Below are 17,574 nucleotides of genomic sequence, written 5' to 3'. Positions count from 1 at the left end.
TATCCGTAAATCTGATGGGTCAAAACCAGAATTCAAGAGCTTATATGAAATTTACAAAAAAAAAAGATAAGTGTACTACAACTTTCAACTTTGACGCTATCATAAACAAAAGAGCTGGTTCATTCTTTCAAAATTATAAAAAAAAAGTAACTCTTCGTGACCCCACCATTCTATTTATAATATTGCCAAAATAGTATGATAGTATAGTACAATTATCATTACTAAAAAGTTAAAGTGTTTTTATGCATTAGTCCCTCACACCATCAATAAATTCATATAAGATCCTCAAATCTTTAAAATAGCTCATAAAGCATCTATCAAATTTGTTCCTCAATGATCAAAATGCCCCTCTTCTTATGTGAGGGGTATTTTAATCATTGATGGGCCAATTTGCAAAACCCTTGCCCGGTGTCCGGACAGGACTCGACCAGGCCTAAGCCCGGCCCGGGTCCGGGCATGGCTTGGAAATCCGGGTCAAGCTAGGCTCCGGGCCTTGGCCTGGGCCTCCTCGCCGGTGCCCGCACCAGACCCGGCCCGGCCTGGCCAGCAAAAGGACCGGGCCGAGGTAGCCGGGGTTTGTGCCTGGCCCGGATTCGGGCCAGGACTCGGCGGAATATTGGGCCGGACTGAAATGGCCTAGCTCGGGCCTAGCCCGGTCACAACGGTCATGAATGTGATCATTGGTCGGGCAGCCTGTGCCAGCCTGGTCCCGGCTCGGTCCGAATGGCCATAACGACTATTTTTTGGCTTTTGACCAAAATACCCAAAAAACGTTCAAAAAACGGCTAAAATTTTAGGGTATTTTGGTCATTTGGCTAGGGGTTGTTTCTATAAATAGAGGGGGTTTTTATTTATTTTTCTCATCCAAAACTAACATGCTTCTTTCTAATACTCTCTAATACTTTATTATTCTCGCTTTTACTCTCTCATTCTTCAATCAAATGACTTTCTCCTCCGATTATGAAGGACAAATCCTAACTTTCAATGTTGAAATGAGTAAAAATAATTTTTTATTTTCAAAATTTAAATTGTAAAATTTTTAACTTCTAATATTTGGACATCTAAAGCACAAACTGGTTATTTATGTTTCATAACAAACTAGATTGATGATAATTGGCAAATATTTAAAAAAAATATTTTTTTATTGCATTTGAAGATTCACACAGCGGTATTAATATTATAAATTTAATAATAGAAGAACTTATAGAATTAAAAATTTTAGAAAAAATATTTTTTTTACTAGATAATGCAAGTAATAATAATGTAGTTGTAGATCATATCAAATCATCTTTGCTGTTGCATTTCATGATGTTTTTTTTCCTATTAGACGTATGTGTCATATTTTAAATTTAATTGTTCAAAGTGTATTTGGTAAAATTAAATCCATGATAGAAAATATTAGAACAATAGCTTATGCTCATAATGCTTCTGAACAAAGACTTAAAAGTTAGAAATAATTGTGTAAAAGAAAAAAAAATTAAAACTCAGATTAATTATAAAAGATATTGACCATAGGTAGAATTTTACCTATGTAATATTAAATGTATCAATAGAGTATAAAGAAATTATAAATAATTTTATTATTTTTTTATACTTCTAGTTCTAGCTCTGGTAGTATGTATGGAATAACTGAGGATGAATGATTAGTTATATATAGTGTAAAATAGATGCTACAAGTTTTTTTATGATACCACTATGTTATTATCTGGTTGTTATTATCCAACTATATTCAAGCTGCTTTACAAGTTTTAAATATTTAAACTTTTTTTAATAAATATCGTATGGATAATTATTTAAGAATATTTTTTAAATAGAAAGTAAATTTAATAAGTATTTTAGGCCTATTTTTATTATTTTTGGTTTGGGGGTTCTTAATGATCCATGTTTGAAGGACGTTGACATTCAAAATTTGTTAAATTCTTTGTATGGTAACATGATAATAGACACTGATGATGGTTAAATTATTATTGCTCTTACTTATCATAATACTATTAGAACTTATTTTCAAAGATTATATGATGAGTATGCAGGTAGATATGGTATAAGTACACATCAGCCTATAGATTCTGTTTCTACAAGTTCAAGTCGGGGCAAATGTAAGAGTTTTGATAGGGAATTAATGATAGCTCAGCTAACTGGTGGATCTGGATTTGGATAATCAATGATAGTTTCTGAAATTAAACAATATTTAACTACGTCTTTAGTTAAAAGTCAAAATAATAGTTTTAATATTTTATAATGGTGGAGAGTATATGGAACAATTTCATATCCTATACTTTCCATCATGGCTCGTGACTTACTAACAGTACAGATTTCTACGGTAGATTCGGAATTCATCTTCAGTACATCAGGACGTTTGATCGACGACCACAGGACATCGCTAGATCGATCTACCGTACAGGCAGTAATTGTGACGCCCCTAGGTTCACACATGGCTGCAGTCCAAGGTAAAACCAGAGATGTCAAACCTACCATGCACCCATACTGTGCATAAACATGTTTCACCAATCACAGTAATATAGAGATGTCAAACCTACCATGCACCCATACTGTGCATAAACATGTTTCACCAATCACAGTAATATCCTCTAGTAGAACCAAATAGATCACCAATCACAGTAATATCCTCTAGTAGAACCAAATAGAAGTGTAGGTACAAACATGCAAAATAAAGGGAATAAATATAATAGACATGATATAAAAGAGATATCTCATAAATAAAAAGAATCATGTGTCAACTATAATACATCTGATATCTGAATAATGAAAATGTCTCAACATAAATCAACTAAAAATTGTACTAAGGCACACTGCCTTTACAATATGAATATGAAACTCTAATGTGGATAAAACTCAAAACTACAGTGGAGTTTCTACAAGTAAAAATACGCAACGACAACTATGCCAGAACTCCGTCACTCTGCGGCTCTTCGAAACTCCGAACTACCTGAAAAGGTATTTAAAAGAAAAAAAATAACAACAAGAACGTCAGAGCGTTACAGCAAGATTACCTCCATCCGCCCCCAGGGAAAGGGCTAGTAGATGGAGTGAAGGCTCTATCTATTAAGCATAGTCTACCTAGATTTATTTTCCCCGTATCTAAGTAGGATTAACATTTAGAAACCTACAACACGAGACGTAGTACGTCGAGCGAAATAATCCAAACAAGGAAACCCTCATGTATATACCATAAGTCTTAATTTGTAGATATCTAAACATTAATACCGAACTAAGAAAATACAATCTAATGAAACCAATAATTAGAAATCCATAACACGAGACTGGTACGCCGAGCGAAATAATCCAAACAAGGAAACCCTCATGTATATACCATAAGTCTCAAATTATGAATCTCTAATCATTGATCCCAACTAAGAAGTAAAAAAAAGACAGTAAAAGAAATAAGATATCAACACATCGTATTTATAATATCTTCCACAATCACTAGAGAGATAGAATAAAATACCAACACATAATTTTGTATACTTTTAAAAGTAACGTATCTCAGTTATATAGTTCAATGACAGGTCGTATTCATAATCGGCATCTGTCATACTTAGGCTATCAAGTAATTATCTCAGTGCAACGAACTACCCTGTATGTATCCTGAACTGTGTACACGGCTCATTAGTCTCATCACGATCTCAGTGCATAACATGAGTGTGGGACGGACTACCAAATAGGTATCCTAGAAATACGGCTCACGAGCCTCATCGCACCCTAGTGCGGGACGGACGGCTAGATCAAGCCTCCTAAAATCCGACTCAATGGCCAGTACATGTGGAATATCGGCGCACTACCTCATGTAGTACTGAACTGAGCTCATCAACGATATCCACCTCATATAAATCTTGTACCTCTGGCATGTCGATGCACTATCCCATATAATATGAGCTGTGCTCATCAACGACATCCAACATGTATATGAACTATATCCAATTCAAATATGATCAAATCAAAATTCATCATAATCCTCTTAGGATTCTTAAATGTATAATATAACATATTCATGACTATACGTATAACATCAAGCGGCTCAAAACTCCGCGAACGCACCTCAAAACGGCGCAACACAGCTCCACAAAACGAGCAGGAAAAACAGACGTGATATCTGTTAGTAAAACAAACATATCTTTCTCTAGGAAAACTATTTTTATAAATGGTTTTCTGTTTTAAAAACTAGATTCACACATATTTCAAATGACATAAGTTTGGTTCAGTTTGGAGTTCATTTGTTATCCCAAATCTCCAGTTAAACATTATATATGTGCAGCCATTTTTCTGCAGGACATGTTATTAGTAAATATAACATATCTTTCTCTGTTAGAATTTTTCTGCTAGGGTTTTGTTGTTAAGTTTAGAATTTTGTTGTTAAGGTTAGGGATTTATTGTTTAGGTTATGGATTTATTGTTAATGTTAGGGTTTTGTTGTTAATGTATGACCATGTTACTTTAAACGTTGTTAAGTCTTTCATTAGCCGGATAAGAAAGGCATGGTTGTTGCGAATCTCACCTTTGGTTGAGACCATACAGAAGCAAATAATGGAACGCATGCATGAAAGGTTAGAATTTTGTTGTTAATGTTAGGGATTTATTGTTTAGCTTATGGATTTATTGTTAATGTTAGGGTTTTGTTGTTAATGTATGACCATGTTACTTCAAACGTTGCTGAGTCTTTCAATAGCTGAATAAGAAAGGCACGGTTGTTACGAATCTCACCTTTGGTTGAGACCATACGGAAGCAAATAATGGAACGCATGCATGAAAGGAGGCTAATGGGTCAGCAATGGTCTGGATACTTATGCTCGGAAGCAGAGATAGTGCTGTACGAAAATATTCAGCATGGTAGTTGCTTGGTCATTAAACATTCGACGGAAGATATTGTGAAGGTCGAGTCCAATAAAACTTTCCATGTAGATTTGAAGAATCGGGCATGTTCATGCATGTCCTAGGACATCACCTGCATTCCTTGCAAACACGCGTGCGCTGCAATTACATGGATGAGACAAGAAATTTATCAATATTATGATTGGTATATGACTGTTGACGACTTCAGAGCAAGTTATGCACCGATCATCTTTCCCATCCCAGATTATAAAAAAACACTTTGTACCGCCAAAAGATCGATTGTTAAAGCCTCCTCTCAAAAAAAAAAAAGGCATGGAAGACCATGCACTAGACGAATAAACAACTGGACGCTGAATACCCGTCCTGTTAAGTGCTCTCGATGCAACGTGGAGGGTTACAATCGTGCAACTTGTAACAAGTCTATATGGTTTAGCATTTTATTGTCATGTGTATGGATTTGTTATCATGTATATCGTTACAAGTGTTAAGGTCATGGCTTGGCTGTTAAGGTTAATATTTGGTTATTAAGTTTATCGCTTGAATGTTAAGTTTACTGTTATTTTCTTACACTTGGTTGTCAGGGTTAGCGAGAGATATATTTACTGCTATTGCATTCAATGTATTTTATAGTTCCTAAGGAGGAGAGTTAAGATAGCCTGGGTGTGACGCCCCTGAGTTCACACAAGGCTGCAGTCCAAGGTGAAACCAGAGATGTCAAACCTGTCATGCACCCACACTGTGCATAAACATGTTTCACCAATCATAGTAATATCCTTTAGTAGAACCAAATAGAAGTGCAGGTACAAACAGGAAAAATAAAGGGAATAAATGTAATAGCATGATATAGAAGAGATATCTCATAAATGAAAAGAATCATGTCTCAACTATAATACATCTGATATCTGAATAATAAAAATGTCTCAACATGAATCAACTAAGAATCGTACTAAGGCACAATGCCTTTACAATATGAATATAAAACTCTAATGTCTGGATAAAACTCAAAACTACAGTGGAGTCTCTACAAGTAAAAATACGCAACGGCGACTATGCTAGAACTCCATCACCCTGCGGCTCTCCAAAACTCCGAACTACTTAAAAAGTAGTTTAAAAGAAAAAGAATAACAACAAGTGCGTCAGAGCATTACAACAAGATTACCTCCATCCGCCCCCAGGGAAAGGGCTAGTAGATGGAGTGAAGGCTCTATCTATTAAGCATAGTCTACCTAGATTTATTTTCCCCGTATCTAAGTAGGATTAACATTTAGAAACCTACAACACGAGACGTAGTACGTCGAGCGAAATAATCCAAACAAGGAAACCCCTGTGTATATACCATAAGTCTCAAATTATAGATATCTAAACATTAATACCGAACTAAGAAAAGACAATCTAATGAAACCAACAATTAGAAATCCATAACACGAGACTGGTACGTCGAGCGAAATAATCCAAACAAGGAAACCCTCATGTATATACCATATGTCCCGAATCGTAAACATCTAAACATTAATAGCGAAATAAGAATAAACAATCTATTGAAACCAATAATTAGAGATCCATAACACGAGACTGGTACGTCGAGCGAAATAATCCAAACAAGGAAACCCTCATGTATATACCATAAGTCTCAAATTATGAATCTCTAATCATTGATCCCAACTAAGAAGTAAAAAAAAGACAGTAAAAGAAATAAGATATCAACACATCGTATTTATAATATCTTCCACTATCACTAGAGAGATAGAATAAAATACCAACACATAATTTTGTATACTTTTAAAAGTAACGTATTTATAATCGGCATCTGTCATACTTAGGCTATCAAGTAATTATCTCAGTACAACGGACTACCCTGTAGGTATTCTGAACTGTGTACACGGCTCATTAGTCTCATCGCGATCTCAGTGCATAACATGAGTGTGGGACGGACTACCAAATAGGTATCCTAGAAATACGGCTCACGAGCCTCATCGCACCCTAGTGCGGGACGGACGGCTAGATCAAGCCTCCTAAAATCCGACTCAATGGCCTGTACATGTGGAATATCTATGCACTACCTTATGTAGTACTGAACTGAGCTCATTAACGATATCCACCTCATGTATAAACTGTGTATATCTGGTGTGTCGACGCACTATCCCATATAGTACTAAGCTGTGCTCATCAACGACATCCAACATGTATATGAACTATATCCAATTCAAATATGATCAAATCAAAATTCATCATAATCCTCTTAGGATTCTTAAATGTATAATATAACATATTCATGACTATACGTATAACATCAAGCGGCTCAAAACTCCGCGAACGCACCTCAAAACGGCGCAACACAGCTCCACAAAATGAGCAGGAAAAACAGACGTGATATCTGTTAGTAAAACAAACATATCTTTCTCTAGGAAAACTATTTTTATAAATGGTTTTCTGTTTTAAAAACTAGATTCACACATATTTCAAATGACATAAGTTTGGTTCAGTTTGGAGTTCATTTGTTATCCCAAATCTCCAGTTAAACATTATATATGTGCAGCCATTTTTCTGCAGGACATGTTATTAGTAAATATAACATATCTTTCTCTATACAAACTCTTTTTAAGAATAGTTTTCTGTTTTAGAAACTAGATACATATATATTTTATATAAAACTAGTTTGGTTAAATTTGGACTTTGTTTTCTATCTTAAACTCTTAATTAAAGATTATATAAGTGGTGCAGTTTTCTGCAGAAAAACATATATAGTACATCACTTAAATTTCTCATATATGACTGAAATTATGAAAAACCCTCATGATCATGATTATGATACTATCATAAACAGCAAGAAAAGATTATTCATCTATCATTTGTTTTAAGGTTTACTATCAAAAATTTGACTTTTAACACCTCAGGTTAAGATTAAAGCATGAAAACACATATTCAACATCATATTAATCATTAAAGCATGAAAACACATATTCAACATCATATTAATCATCTACACTAGTTATTTAACTATGAGGATATGTTTGGATGAAGATAATCTTGCCTAACATCATATTAATCATCTACACTAGTTATTTAACTATGAGGATATGTTTGGATGAAGATAATCTTGCCTCAAATGTCGTTCTAAGCCTCTGAGATAAACAACAAGCAATTAGAAGTGCAAACAACCCGTTTCCTCCTTGCTACACGCCGATGATCTCGCCCTTTGTGTCGATATTTGCTTCACAAAGCTCTCAAAAATTCTCAATTTTAGGGTTAGGGCTTTAGAGAGAGGAATAGGGTCTGCTAGGGTTTGAAACTCTGATATAAGGGTGATAATTTTCGTGAAAACATAAGTATATATATATGCAAACCCCAAATAAACCCATTTGACCCGAACCTGGAAACCTAGTCTGACTAGAAAAACAATCTTCGGTATTTTGGCAATAACTTTCGCGTCCGAGCTCGGAATGAGGTGATATAAGATTTATTGGAAAGCTGTTGAAAATACCTACAACTTTGGTATTTTGAGTTTTCCCAGATTCTAAGTGTATCGTTGTGTAAAATCTATAAACTCTTAACTGGTCATTTTTCCCAGATTTTTTCTCGTGCATGTTTTGTGCATTTGCACTCATATATTCATATATATATATATGTATCAGATTGATATCAAATCAATTCCTAGCATACTCAAATATCAATAAACGTTATTTATCATAATATAACATGTTTATTATTATATCTCACAACATTCAGTATTACAGGGTTTTACAGTAATGTGCCTACAAGATTGGTGAAGGTATGAGAAGAGAACTCAAGACATCGATCGGATGGCTAGTATTAAAGATAAACTTGATGAGTTGACAATAAAAGATAGAGATAAAAAGTAGATTTGTAGGAATACTCATTACTTTATAATTTTATTTCTTAGTTGTAAATTTGTGATAAATTATTTTAAAAAGAGTTGCAAATGATGGTGATATAGATGAGTAGATACCAACCTAGTTGAGATGTATTCATTTATTATGATGCGACAAATTCCAAAATAAATTTGTAAATGTTAGTGATTATTAATAAAAAATCTATTTTTATCATTTTAGTTTCTATGATTTTTGGTATTTGTAAATTATATAATCACAAGTGATTAATAATATGATTGATTTTTTATCAAAATTTCGCTTAATTTATTGTTATTTACTTTTGAAAATTTTTTATAACAAAAAATAAAATTTTAAGAAAAAAGGAAGGAAAGAAAATGACCGAGCCAGCCCGGGGTTAGGTTAGATCGGGCCTGGGCCCGGGTCACGGGTTTTGTCCGGCCTAGCCCGGTTAGACATGCGTAGGTTTGCGGGATTTATGAGCAATTTCAACGATCCGAGGGACTAATATAAAATCATTGAATATATGTCAGAAGGAAACGTGAAAACCCCCTAAAGGACTGTTTGGTTGATGTATTTGGCATTGGGGGTTGGAAAGAAAGCCTGTCAAAAAAACATTTTTGTCAGGCTTTCTGCCCAAAAGACCTCCCAAAGCCTGGACCGGATTGAGTTCGGCCCAACTCCCATAAAATCGTCAATCCGCCTTTTTCTTTCGCCGTTATTCGCCCTTCTTCTCAGTTTTTTCCCCTTTTGCCGCCACTGGGAAGAGAAAATCATGGAAAGAGGCGAATCCAAGCAGACAGAAGAGGAAACAAAGAAGAGGAAAAGAGACGGAAAAAACAACAAGAAGACCTTTATTTACGGCAACTACAACAGCTACTACGGCTACAGAGTAAAATTTCATCTCTGCTCTCTCTGCAGCTCTCTTGTCTTTAGATTCTCGTCGAGTCATTTCGTCAAACGCCATAAGCCCACATGAGTACTAGTTCGAAATTCCTAATCCAATCGTGATTCTGCAACTTTCTGAAGAAACCCATTTCATTATTTCGTACTCTTTCGAATTACACCGTGCTAATTGATGGGGTTTAGGGGTTTCCCGTAGATTTCCTTTCCCCCCTTCAAGCGAGATGAGAAATTTTCAAGATTTCAAGGACAGTTTTGATTTCGTTGCTCTCTGATGAAACCCGATTCAGTTTTTCTTACCAACCTTCGAATATAATTATGGTTTTGGATCTTTTGGGGAAATTTATTATTGGTATTTAGTATAATATCTCGATTGCGCACAAGTGTTAATAGTTTTCCTCATAGTTGCTGAAGCATTGCTTGGGATGCAGGTTGATCGTAATCAAGAGGAAGATCCTCGGCTTGCAGTGTTCAAGAGGGAATGGTTTGAAGGAAGGGATTGTCTCGACATTGGCTGCAACCAAGGGTTGATAACTATTAGCATCGGTACTATTCTGAACTTTTAGCTTCGTTCGTTTACAGTGCAAAGTTTAGTTTGTGATTTGTTGAATGTAAAAAAGGAAAAAAAGGGAAAAAAAGAAAAAGAAAACCTGGGTCTTAAAGTAGTGTTGGATTGCAATCTTTAACCCCTTACGGATGAAGAAATGAAAGATTAAGCCATTAAGGGGATCGTGATGTGTAATGCGCGTGGAATTATCTAAAGAAAACTGTGGCAAGAACTGTAGCATGCAGTAGCTAGAATATGAGAGCAGCATAAATGAAAGGAATGTGTATGGCATGCCTAGGAAGTATCAAACCTAGGTTATGCTATAAATCACATTGAATTGAGATTTGAAGAAGGTTGAAGAAATGGAACCTAGCTCTTCTTAAAGAGAATTACTCGTTTGAGGACTCGAATTTTTTTGTATTTTCTTGTGTGTGTTTGATAATGTGATTCACTTGTTGGAAAGAATAGGATTATATGCCTATTTGCTGGACGAGATATGAGACACCTCAGGTTAGTGGAATATCTAATGTGAATATGATTACTGTTTCGAGCAATAATTATATTTATAAAGAGTTAGGGACATTGGAATATTAATAGTTTACAAATTTATTTCTAAGGACCATTAATTTGTCTTATATAACCAGGTGAAGAACATATTTTTGGAGGCAAAGTTGGTTTTTTCTAACAGTATGTTTTAATTTTGCTTTCATCTAATGGATTCTCTACTTTGATCGTATGCAGCAAAGAAATTTCTTTGTCGAAGCATACTCGGAATAGACATAGACGCAGGTGAGCTTGCTTGGAATTTATATTTTTGTGTTAATCACTTAATTGCGAACAGACCCCGTGTAGTATCACCAAATTGTGAATAGACCCCCTGCAGTTCTTTTTTTGTGAATAGACCCCCTTGAGTGAATTTTTTGACTCCTAACATCTTTAAAAAGGTTTGATGAGGCAGATAGACCCCTACACTACAGTTCTATTCATGAGGATAGATCCTCAGTTACTAATTTTTTTTACCTTTAAACGAAGCGAATTCACTAAGGGATGTATTCGCACCTGGGCCAATACTGCAAGTGTTCTATTCACCACAAATAGAACTACAAGCTTTTTTTTTTCCAATTGCGTGATACTACAGGGGGTCTATTCGCAATTAACCCTATATGTTTTGTTCACTCGTTTTTTTATTTCGGTGGGGTGACATTTACACTTCCACTTTGGTGTTATTTTCTCCAAAGTACTTTTGACTTTCAGTTTCTTATTTCTTGCTGTTTTGTTTTGTTTTTTTGTTTTTTTTGTTGGGGGGTGGGGGTGGTGTGGTGGTTGGGGATGCCAACTAATTTGTATTCCTAGAAAGACTGGCTGTTCTTCATACTTTTTTTTTCTTCCTTTAAACAATAGATCAGATGGATGCTTGTATGGCTTTAGATATTCTCCAGGAGAAAATACTCGAATTAGAAGTATTTAGAAGATCACATTTCTATTTCTGTCACAAGCAAGGTATTACAGGAAATGCACATATTTGTTAATTAAATTAGAAAAGATGAGAGAATAAACTTTAGTTCTGGTGCATCTATTTAGCTATGTATTATTTTTCTAACCTGAACCTACTAATCCAAGTTCAAAGGGAGCTGGAACCCACAACGGGTGACCCGGATGGTTAGGAGGTTCCAATATGTCTCCCACGGTCTTAGATTTGATTCCGGGCTGGGTTTTCCAAAAAAAAGTTCAAAGGGAGCTTCTGAATTAATTAATCAATGAAATCCATACAATGGTTGGCTCAAAAAAGTTTCAGCTATAACAATGATACAAGCTCGTTAGAGATGAAGGGGATTGGAACGCTGTGGTTTCTCTGTGGTGAAAAGATGGACATTTCAAGGGTTCGGTCAACTAAGCCTAGAAGGATGCTGATAGGTGCATACTGAAGAGTTGGCTGACATTGAAGTTTTCTCCCTAAAATGTATTGGATTTTACAAGGATATAGTGCCTGTTGATTTCAGGCGGAGATTCAAATGGACATGAAAGTTTAGTTTAGTCTCAGGCAATCAGTAAGTAGCAACAAGCAACCTTAGATTTCAAAGAAACCTTATTTCTCTCTAAAACAGATAAAGAGTGCTTTCTAGTAGAATTTATTATAAAGGAAGTTTTAAGGGGAGGAAACAAAAATGGGCTCTAAAGGAAACAAAGAGCGGGTCTTAGCTTTTAGGTTTTCTTGAACTTCACCTATCAATTCCTTATTCTTTACTGCTACCGGGCATTTTTCTTAAAACACTGCTAATATATTGCAGATGCTGATATGCATCTCACTATCCAATTGAAACTTGAACAAGCGATCTAGGACTTGATGTTGGTTCTTGGGTCAGGTGATCGAGAAAAATATTGTCAATATTTTTTTTGTTCAGAGGTTTTTGGGCTGAAGCTGATTGAAACTATCCGATATGAGCAACAACCAGATGGGGAAGAAGAAGAGAAGATTGAGATAGATAAGAGAGGGGAAACACAGTAGGAGGAAGTCAATTTCTCGTAGCCAATCCTGGAAGAGCATAAAATAGAGAGGGACAACCACCAATCTAGAAAAAGGATTAGTTGTTTGCAATGAGCACCTTCAGTTCTCTTATATTCAAAATCAATGAGTTTTGGTCTTGGATTTGGAAATCCCGAGTGAAATCTGTTGAAATGTTTATATGCATTATTTGAAGCTGATAAGTGATAACTGATGTGTTCCAATACTACTATACTTGGACTTGAACATATGGACCTGACCCCTCCCAGGTAGCATTTTTGGATGCTGACCGTGCCCTTTATAAATGGGTCCGCTTCAAGTTGGGGTGGGGTGTACATTCTTGGGTTGGGTGTACATTGTTTGTGTCCACCAGGTCAAAGGACTTGTTAGGACATACATGCACATTTCATATGGGTCCGTGATGGGTATGGGGTGGGCCCGGTTAGGATTTAGGATGTTCCATATTTAAGTATGAATCCTGTAATGAAAGTAAGTCCTCATGTAACCAAAACTTAGTGTAAACAAGTTGCCTAAAAATTATCATGCGTGCATGTGTAACACTCTGAATGTAGTACTCTGTTAAGTCATCAAAAGTAAGTGTGAGCAACATGCATATCTTAGAATTTCTACAACATCATGAGCACCTCACATGAGTTTATCTACTACTCACACAGTAAAAAGATCTACATTCACTCACCAATCTGTGTACTATACACTTGAGTAACAATGGTTCATTGGCAGCTCGAGGTGACATTTTATTAATATTTGATATCTTTGGATGTAATATGCTATAAAATGCTAAAGAACTGCTACTGCTGGTATAAATGCTTGCTTAATCAATACTGTTTATTTAACAATTTTAATTGTTTTGTTTCACAGGTTTAGTTAAAAGTGCTCATTGGAACCTGCGGAAGATAGCTAGAATGGGATGCCCTAAAAGCAAATGTGAGAAAAGTTCTAAATCGCAGGTTCCCAGTAGTGCTGACTGTTCAGTTCATGTGGCTTCCCAGGTTTCAAATGATGAATCATGCAATCCTGTGGCTAATGCTCCCACTTCGAGAGAAGGAAATTTACTCAACATAGTTTCATTTAAAAATGAAAATTTTGTGGAGAATTTGCATGACTGCTCAGAGAAGTATGATACAATTCTCTGGTAAGTTTAATTAGCGTTCTGGAATAGATATGGCTTTGTATAAATGTTTGATTTGTGACCATATATATGTCCCTTATTCATGGATCATGTAATGCTAGTTGGAACCTTTCCTATCTTTAGGACTGGTTTTGATATGGTAGCTAAATCATTTCATATTCATATGCAGCCTGAGTGTGTCAAAGTGGATACATTTAAACTGGGGCGACGATGGGTTGATTAAATTGTTTGTGAAGATTTGGAGACTTCTACGTCTGGTATTTCTGAAGTTTAATATAGTAAAATATGCTTTGTTAGAATTCATGTCTAGTATATTTATTTATTTATGTTTTCCTAGGGTGGAGTGTTTGTGTTGGAGCCTCAACCTTGGTCATCATATAGAAAAAATCGACTAGTGTCAGAGGTAACTATTTCTTTCTTTTATTGTTTCTGTTAGCCCAGCTACTATACTTCACATCTTTATTCTTGCAAAATCTATCTGTTAATTTGCTAATGGCGGATTCTTCTCTAAAATCATTAACTTGAGAATCATAAGTCCAACACTTGAAATAGCACATCTATGGTGATCAATGTTTGAATTTGATTTAATTTTTTTAACAATATTTAGTATATATATGCTGAGTTGCCATATTCTGATTTTTGCAGACTGCTAAGATGAATTTTAATAGTATTTTAATACAACCACATCGTTTCCGAGAACTACTTCTGGACAAGGTAAAAGTTATTTGCAGTAGGTTGATGAAGAGTATTGCAGTTTAAGTCACTTTTCAATTATAGATTGTGTTGGTTTCTTATCAATACTGCACTGATATTTTAGTTTCTATAGGTTGGGTTCAGGTCGGCTGAGACTGTTACAGACAGCTTATCTGGTACCGTTGCTGGTTTCGACAGGCCAGTAATGGTTTTTTTCAAGTAAATTATTTACAGAACAAAGGTAATTTCACCCCTGTATTATTGTTTCAAGTTTGTAAATGGTTGTTTAGTATGTATATTTTTGGAATAACAGTAGCACATGCTTGCAAGTTTCACGGTTACATAATAATCTCTATTCTGTTGGTGGTAGGAAATGTTGTCTTTCCATTTTGTTCAAGATGTTACGATTTTCAAATCTGTAGTCTTTTCCATACACAATATCCGTTTCTCTTTACTTTACAATAAGGTTTTGCAACCATTGCAAAATTTAGGTGTTGAACACGATGTATTAGAAATCATTAGTTATGAATTTCTAAGGTTTTGTACCTCTCACAAATATGTTCTTATCACAGAGTACCAGAAAATACTCCTTTCTGCCATGTGTTCGTGTTTTTGAACTTATTTATGAATCTTTGCGTACAATATCGTTCTGAGTAGCAGAAACGAAAGATTGCAACCATGCAACAGTCTTTGTTCTTTTAGCATCTTCATTAAGTAGTTGTCTTGTTGTGAAACAGGCGAAAGCTGGGAAACAAAATGTTTTCATCTCAACTGGTGACTTCCTCCCTATATCTTGCTCACTGGAGGATGGGTAAACTTGTATGGCAAATATACTCCAAATGTTTCGGGCACCGAGATTGTGTTGCTGATCTTCTCTTGTTTCTGTGCAGATGGCTTGAACGAATATGAGCATGAACTGAAAAGTCAAGCCGTGCTCATCTTTACCCCTCGATACTCTTGAAGGATCTGCAGCTGTTTGTGCAATTAAGAGCTAGAAGGTTACCATACAGTCTCCTTGTTTTTGGCTCAAGTCTAAGTTTTGTTGATCCTGTCCCATCAAACTCTTCAGGGCTATACATAACTTTGTGGAATTACTACCAAGTACGAAGGTTTACATATAAAGTTCGAAGGTTTACATATAATCTCCTATTATTGGCTCTGAAGTTGTTTGTAGAACTGAGCTTCATATCCATTGTGAACATATATTTCTTTGTTGGCGGCTTCCTCACACCTTGTTACAAAAATTTTAGTGTATGATTATCTTGTACTTATTGCCTAATGCTTTTTTGTTATATTATGCTTATAGTAGAAGCTTTAGATGAGTAGTTTGATGTTTCATATTGTGTTCTGAAAGTTTAGATTCTAACGCATATGATTCTTTTATTTTTATCTTGCTTCCCGGGCAGTTTCTCTGCGTCTTGGTATAAATTTTGTTGCGTGGTTACCTTGCATTCCTTGCCTAATTCATTGAGGATTTTAACCTCAAAAGCAAAGAAATTACTAAGTATTTTTATTAGTGGAGTGCTGCTATTTTTTCTTGAATGAAAAATAAGAATGAATATAAATGAAGTTGAAAGTTTTGTATTTGGAGTTATTTATAGTTGTTCGAATATGAATAGATTGTTATAATTGAATCCGTGGTCCATCTATTACTGTAGAAAAAGGAAAGCATTTCACTAGAGAGAGCGGTAATTCAGAGAGAAATATTGCTTTTTTTTTTGCAACATCTTTAGGGAATATATTAGAGGTTATAGTTTAAAGCAATTTTCAAATGGTAGCAACACAGCGAAAAACCTAACCACTGAAGAAAAATCAGAGGAACAACTACAGAGAATTAACGGAATACGACCAGCTCACCATTATTATAATAATCAATGATTGAAGGGGTGCTTCTTTTCCAATATTAATCCCTTAAACATTTCGTGTTTCGAAATTAATCCCTAAACGTATTGAAATTGATATCAGGTCCCTTATTCCCCATAAGATTCCCCAGTTCTTATAAGTTAATGAAATAAGTCTCTTTAATTAAAAGTAGCAGTATCAGGATAAAAGACCAGAGAACCTAATATCAATTTCAATGTGATTTGAGAGACTAATTTCGAAGTATTAAAAAAAAAAAAAATCTAGGGAATAATATCGCAAAAGCCCTTTATTTGAAATGTTATCTAACTTTTGCGGGCGGGTCGGGTTCGGAGAAAACCTGACCAGTTAAGGGTTATTTAGTCTTAGGTCCTCAAATATTCAGTAATTCCATGCGAGTCTCTCAAATCTCAACAACTGCTCATTAGTCTCTCAAATTCTAGTGTTATTACAATTTGATCAGTCAATGACCAAAATGCCTTTTACTAATGTTTTTTGAAGGGCTATTTACAATTTGACGCTCTAAAGTTTTGAACTTTTTAAACTTTGAACCCTAGAGTTTTTTTTTGACATTTTGATACCCTAAACTTTGTATTTTTTAGCTTTGATACCCCAAATATTTTTATAACACCTTGATACCCCTACAATTCACATATATTTTTTTTTTTTAACTTTCAGACCCAAAGATTCCACATGTTTAACTGTGATACCTCAAACTTTGCACATTTTAACTTTGATGCCCTAAAGTTTGGGGTATCAAAGTGTCAAAATACAAAACTTTGGGTATGAAAAAGGCATAAACTTTATTCGTAACAAAAGTGTTAGTAAAAACTTTAAGGTATCTAAGTTTAAAAAGATGTAAATTTTAGGGTATGAAAGTGTGAAAAAATTTGTGGTATTAAAATTAACAAGGTGTAAACTTTATAATACCAAAGTGGAAATAATCTTTTTTGAGAAAAGATGGGTTTTAAGAGAGAAATCATAACTAAGGGGCAGTTTGGTTCTTGAGGGACCCAATTGCAACACCCCTTAGGATTTGAGGGAGTAATGAGCAATTGTTGAGATGTAAGGGACTACTATGGCATTATTGAAGATGTGAGGGGCTTGTACTGCATATCCCTCCTTTTATTCCCGGATCCGAGTCCCTACTTAACTCGATTAGACTGTGACCCTGTAAGCGTGAACGGATGCAGAGAGAGAGGAAATGAGCGGGAAACCCGGA

General features: G+C 35.2%; 2 protein-coding genes across 3 annotated transcripts in view; both read left to right on the top strand.

Annotated features, from left to right (window-relative positions):
- Positions 9,395-15,808, top strand: LOC109839948 (probable RNA methyltransferase At5g51130). Of its 2 annotated transcripts, none has more exons than XM_020408417.1 (10): positions 9,395-9,588; positions 10,031-10,145; positions 10,888-10,935; positions 13,529-13,802; positions 13,969-14,056; positions 14,137-14,202; positions 14,445-14,513; positions 14,626-14,733; positions 15,230-15,303; positions 15,383-15,808. In XM_020408417.1, exons 1-8 carry the CDS (start codon positions 9,472-9,474, stop codon positions 14,713-14,715), a joined length of 867 nt encoding a protein of 288 aa, XP_020264006.1. In that variant the 5' UTR covers positions 9,395-9,471; the 3' UTR covers positions 14,716-14,733; positions 15,230-15,303; positions 15,383-15,808. The 2 variants fall into 2 exon arrangements, with proteins under 2 accessions (XP_020264006.1, XP_020264004.1); XM_020408415.1 differs by having other exon boundaries at positions 15,230-15,311.
- Positions 17,313-17,574, top strand: part of LOC109842096 (mediator of RNA polymerase II transcription subunit 22b-like) — a 3,524-nt gene continuing 3,262 nt past the window's right edge. Inside the window, exon 1 of the mRNA XM_020411008.1 lies at positions 17,313-17,316. Within this exon, the coding sequence (XP_020266597.1) occupies positions 17,313-17,316 (4 nt within the window). The remainder of the gene's footprint in view (positions 17,317-17,574) is intronic.

The sequence above is a fragment of the Asparagus officinalis genome, chromosome 5 (assembly GCF_001876935.1).
Source record: "Asparagus officinalis chromosome 5, Aspof.V1, whole genome shotgun sequence".
Lineage (NCBI taxonomy): Eukaryota > Viridiplantae > Streptophyta > Magnoliopsida > Asparagales > Asparagaceae > Asparagus > Asparagus officinalis.
This window is presented reverse-complemented; position numbering and strand designations above follow the sequence as displayed.

Coding starts and splice junctions, on each gene's coding strand:
- LOC109839948 (XM_020408417.1), top strand. CDS start 9,472: ATGGAAAGAGGCGAATCCAAGCAGACAGAAGAGGAAACAAAGAAGAGG. Junction 9,589..10,030: donor ACAGCTACTACGGCTACAGA/GTAAAATTTCAT, acceptor CTTGGGATGCAG/GTTGATCGTAATCAAGAGGA. Junction 10,146..10,887: donor GTTGATAACTATTAGCATCG/GTACTATTCTGA, acceptor GATCGTATGCAG/CAAAGAAATTTCTTTGTCGA.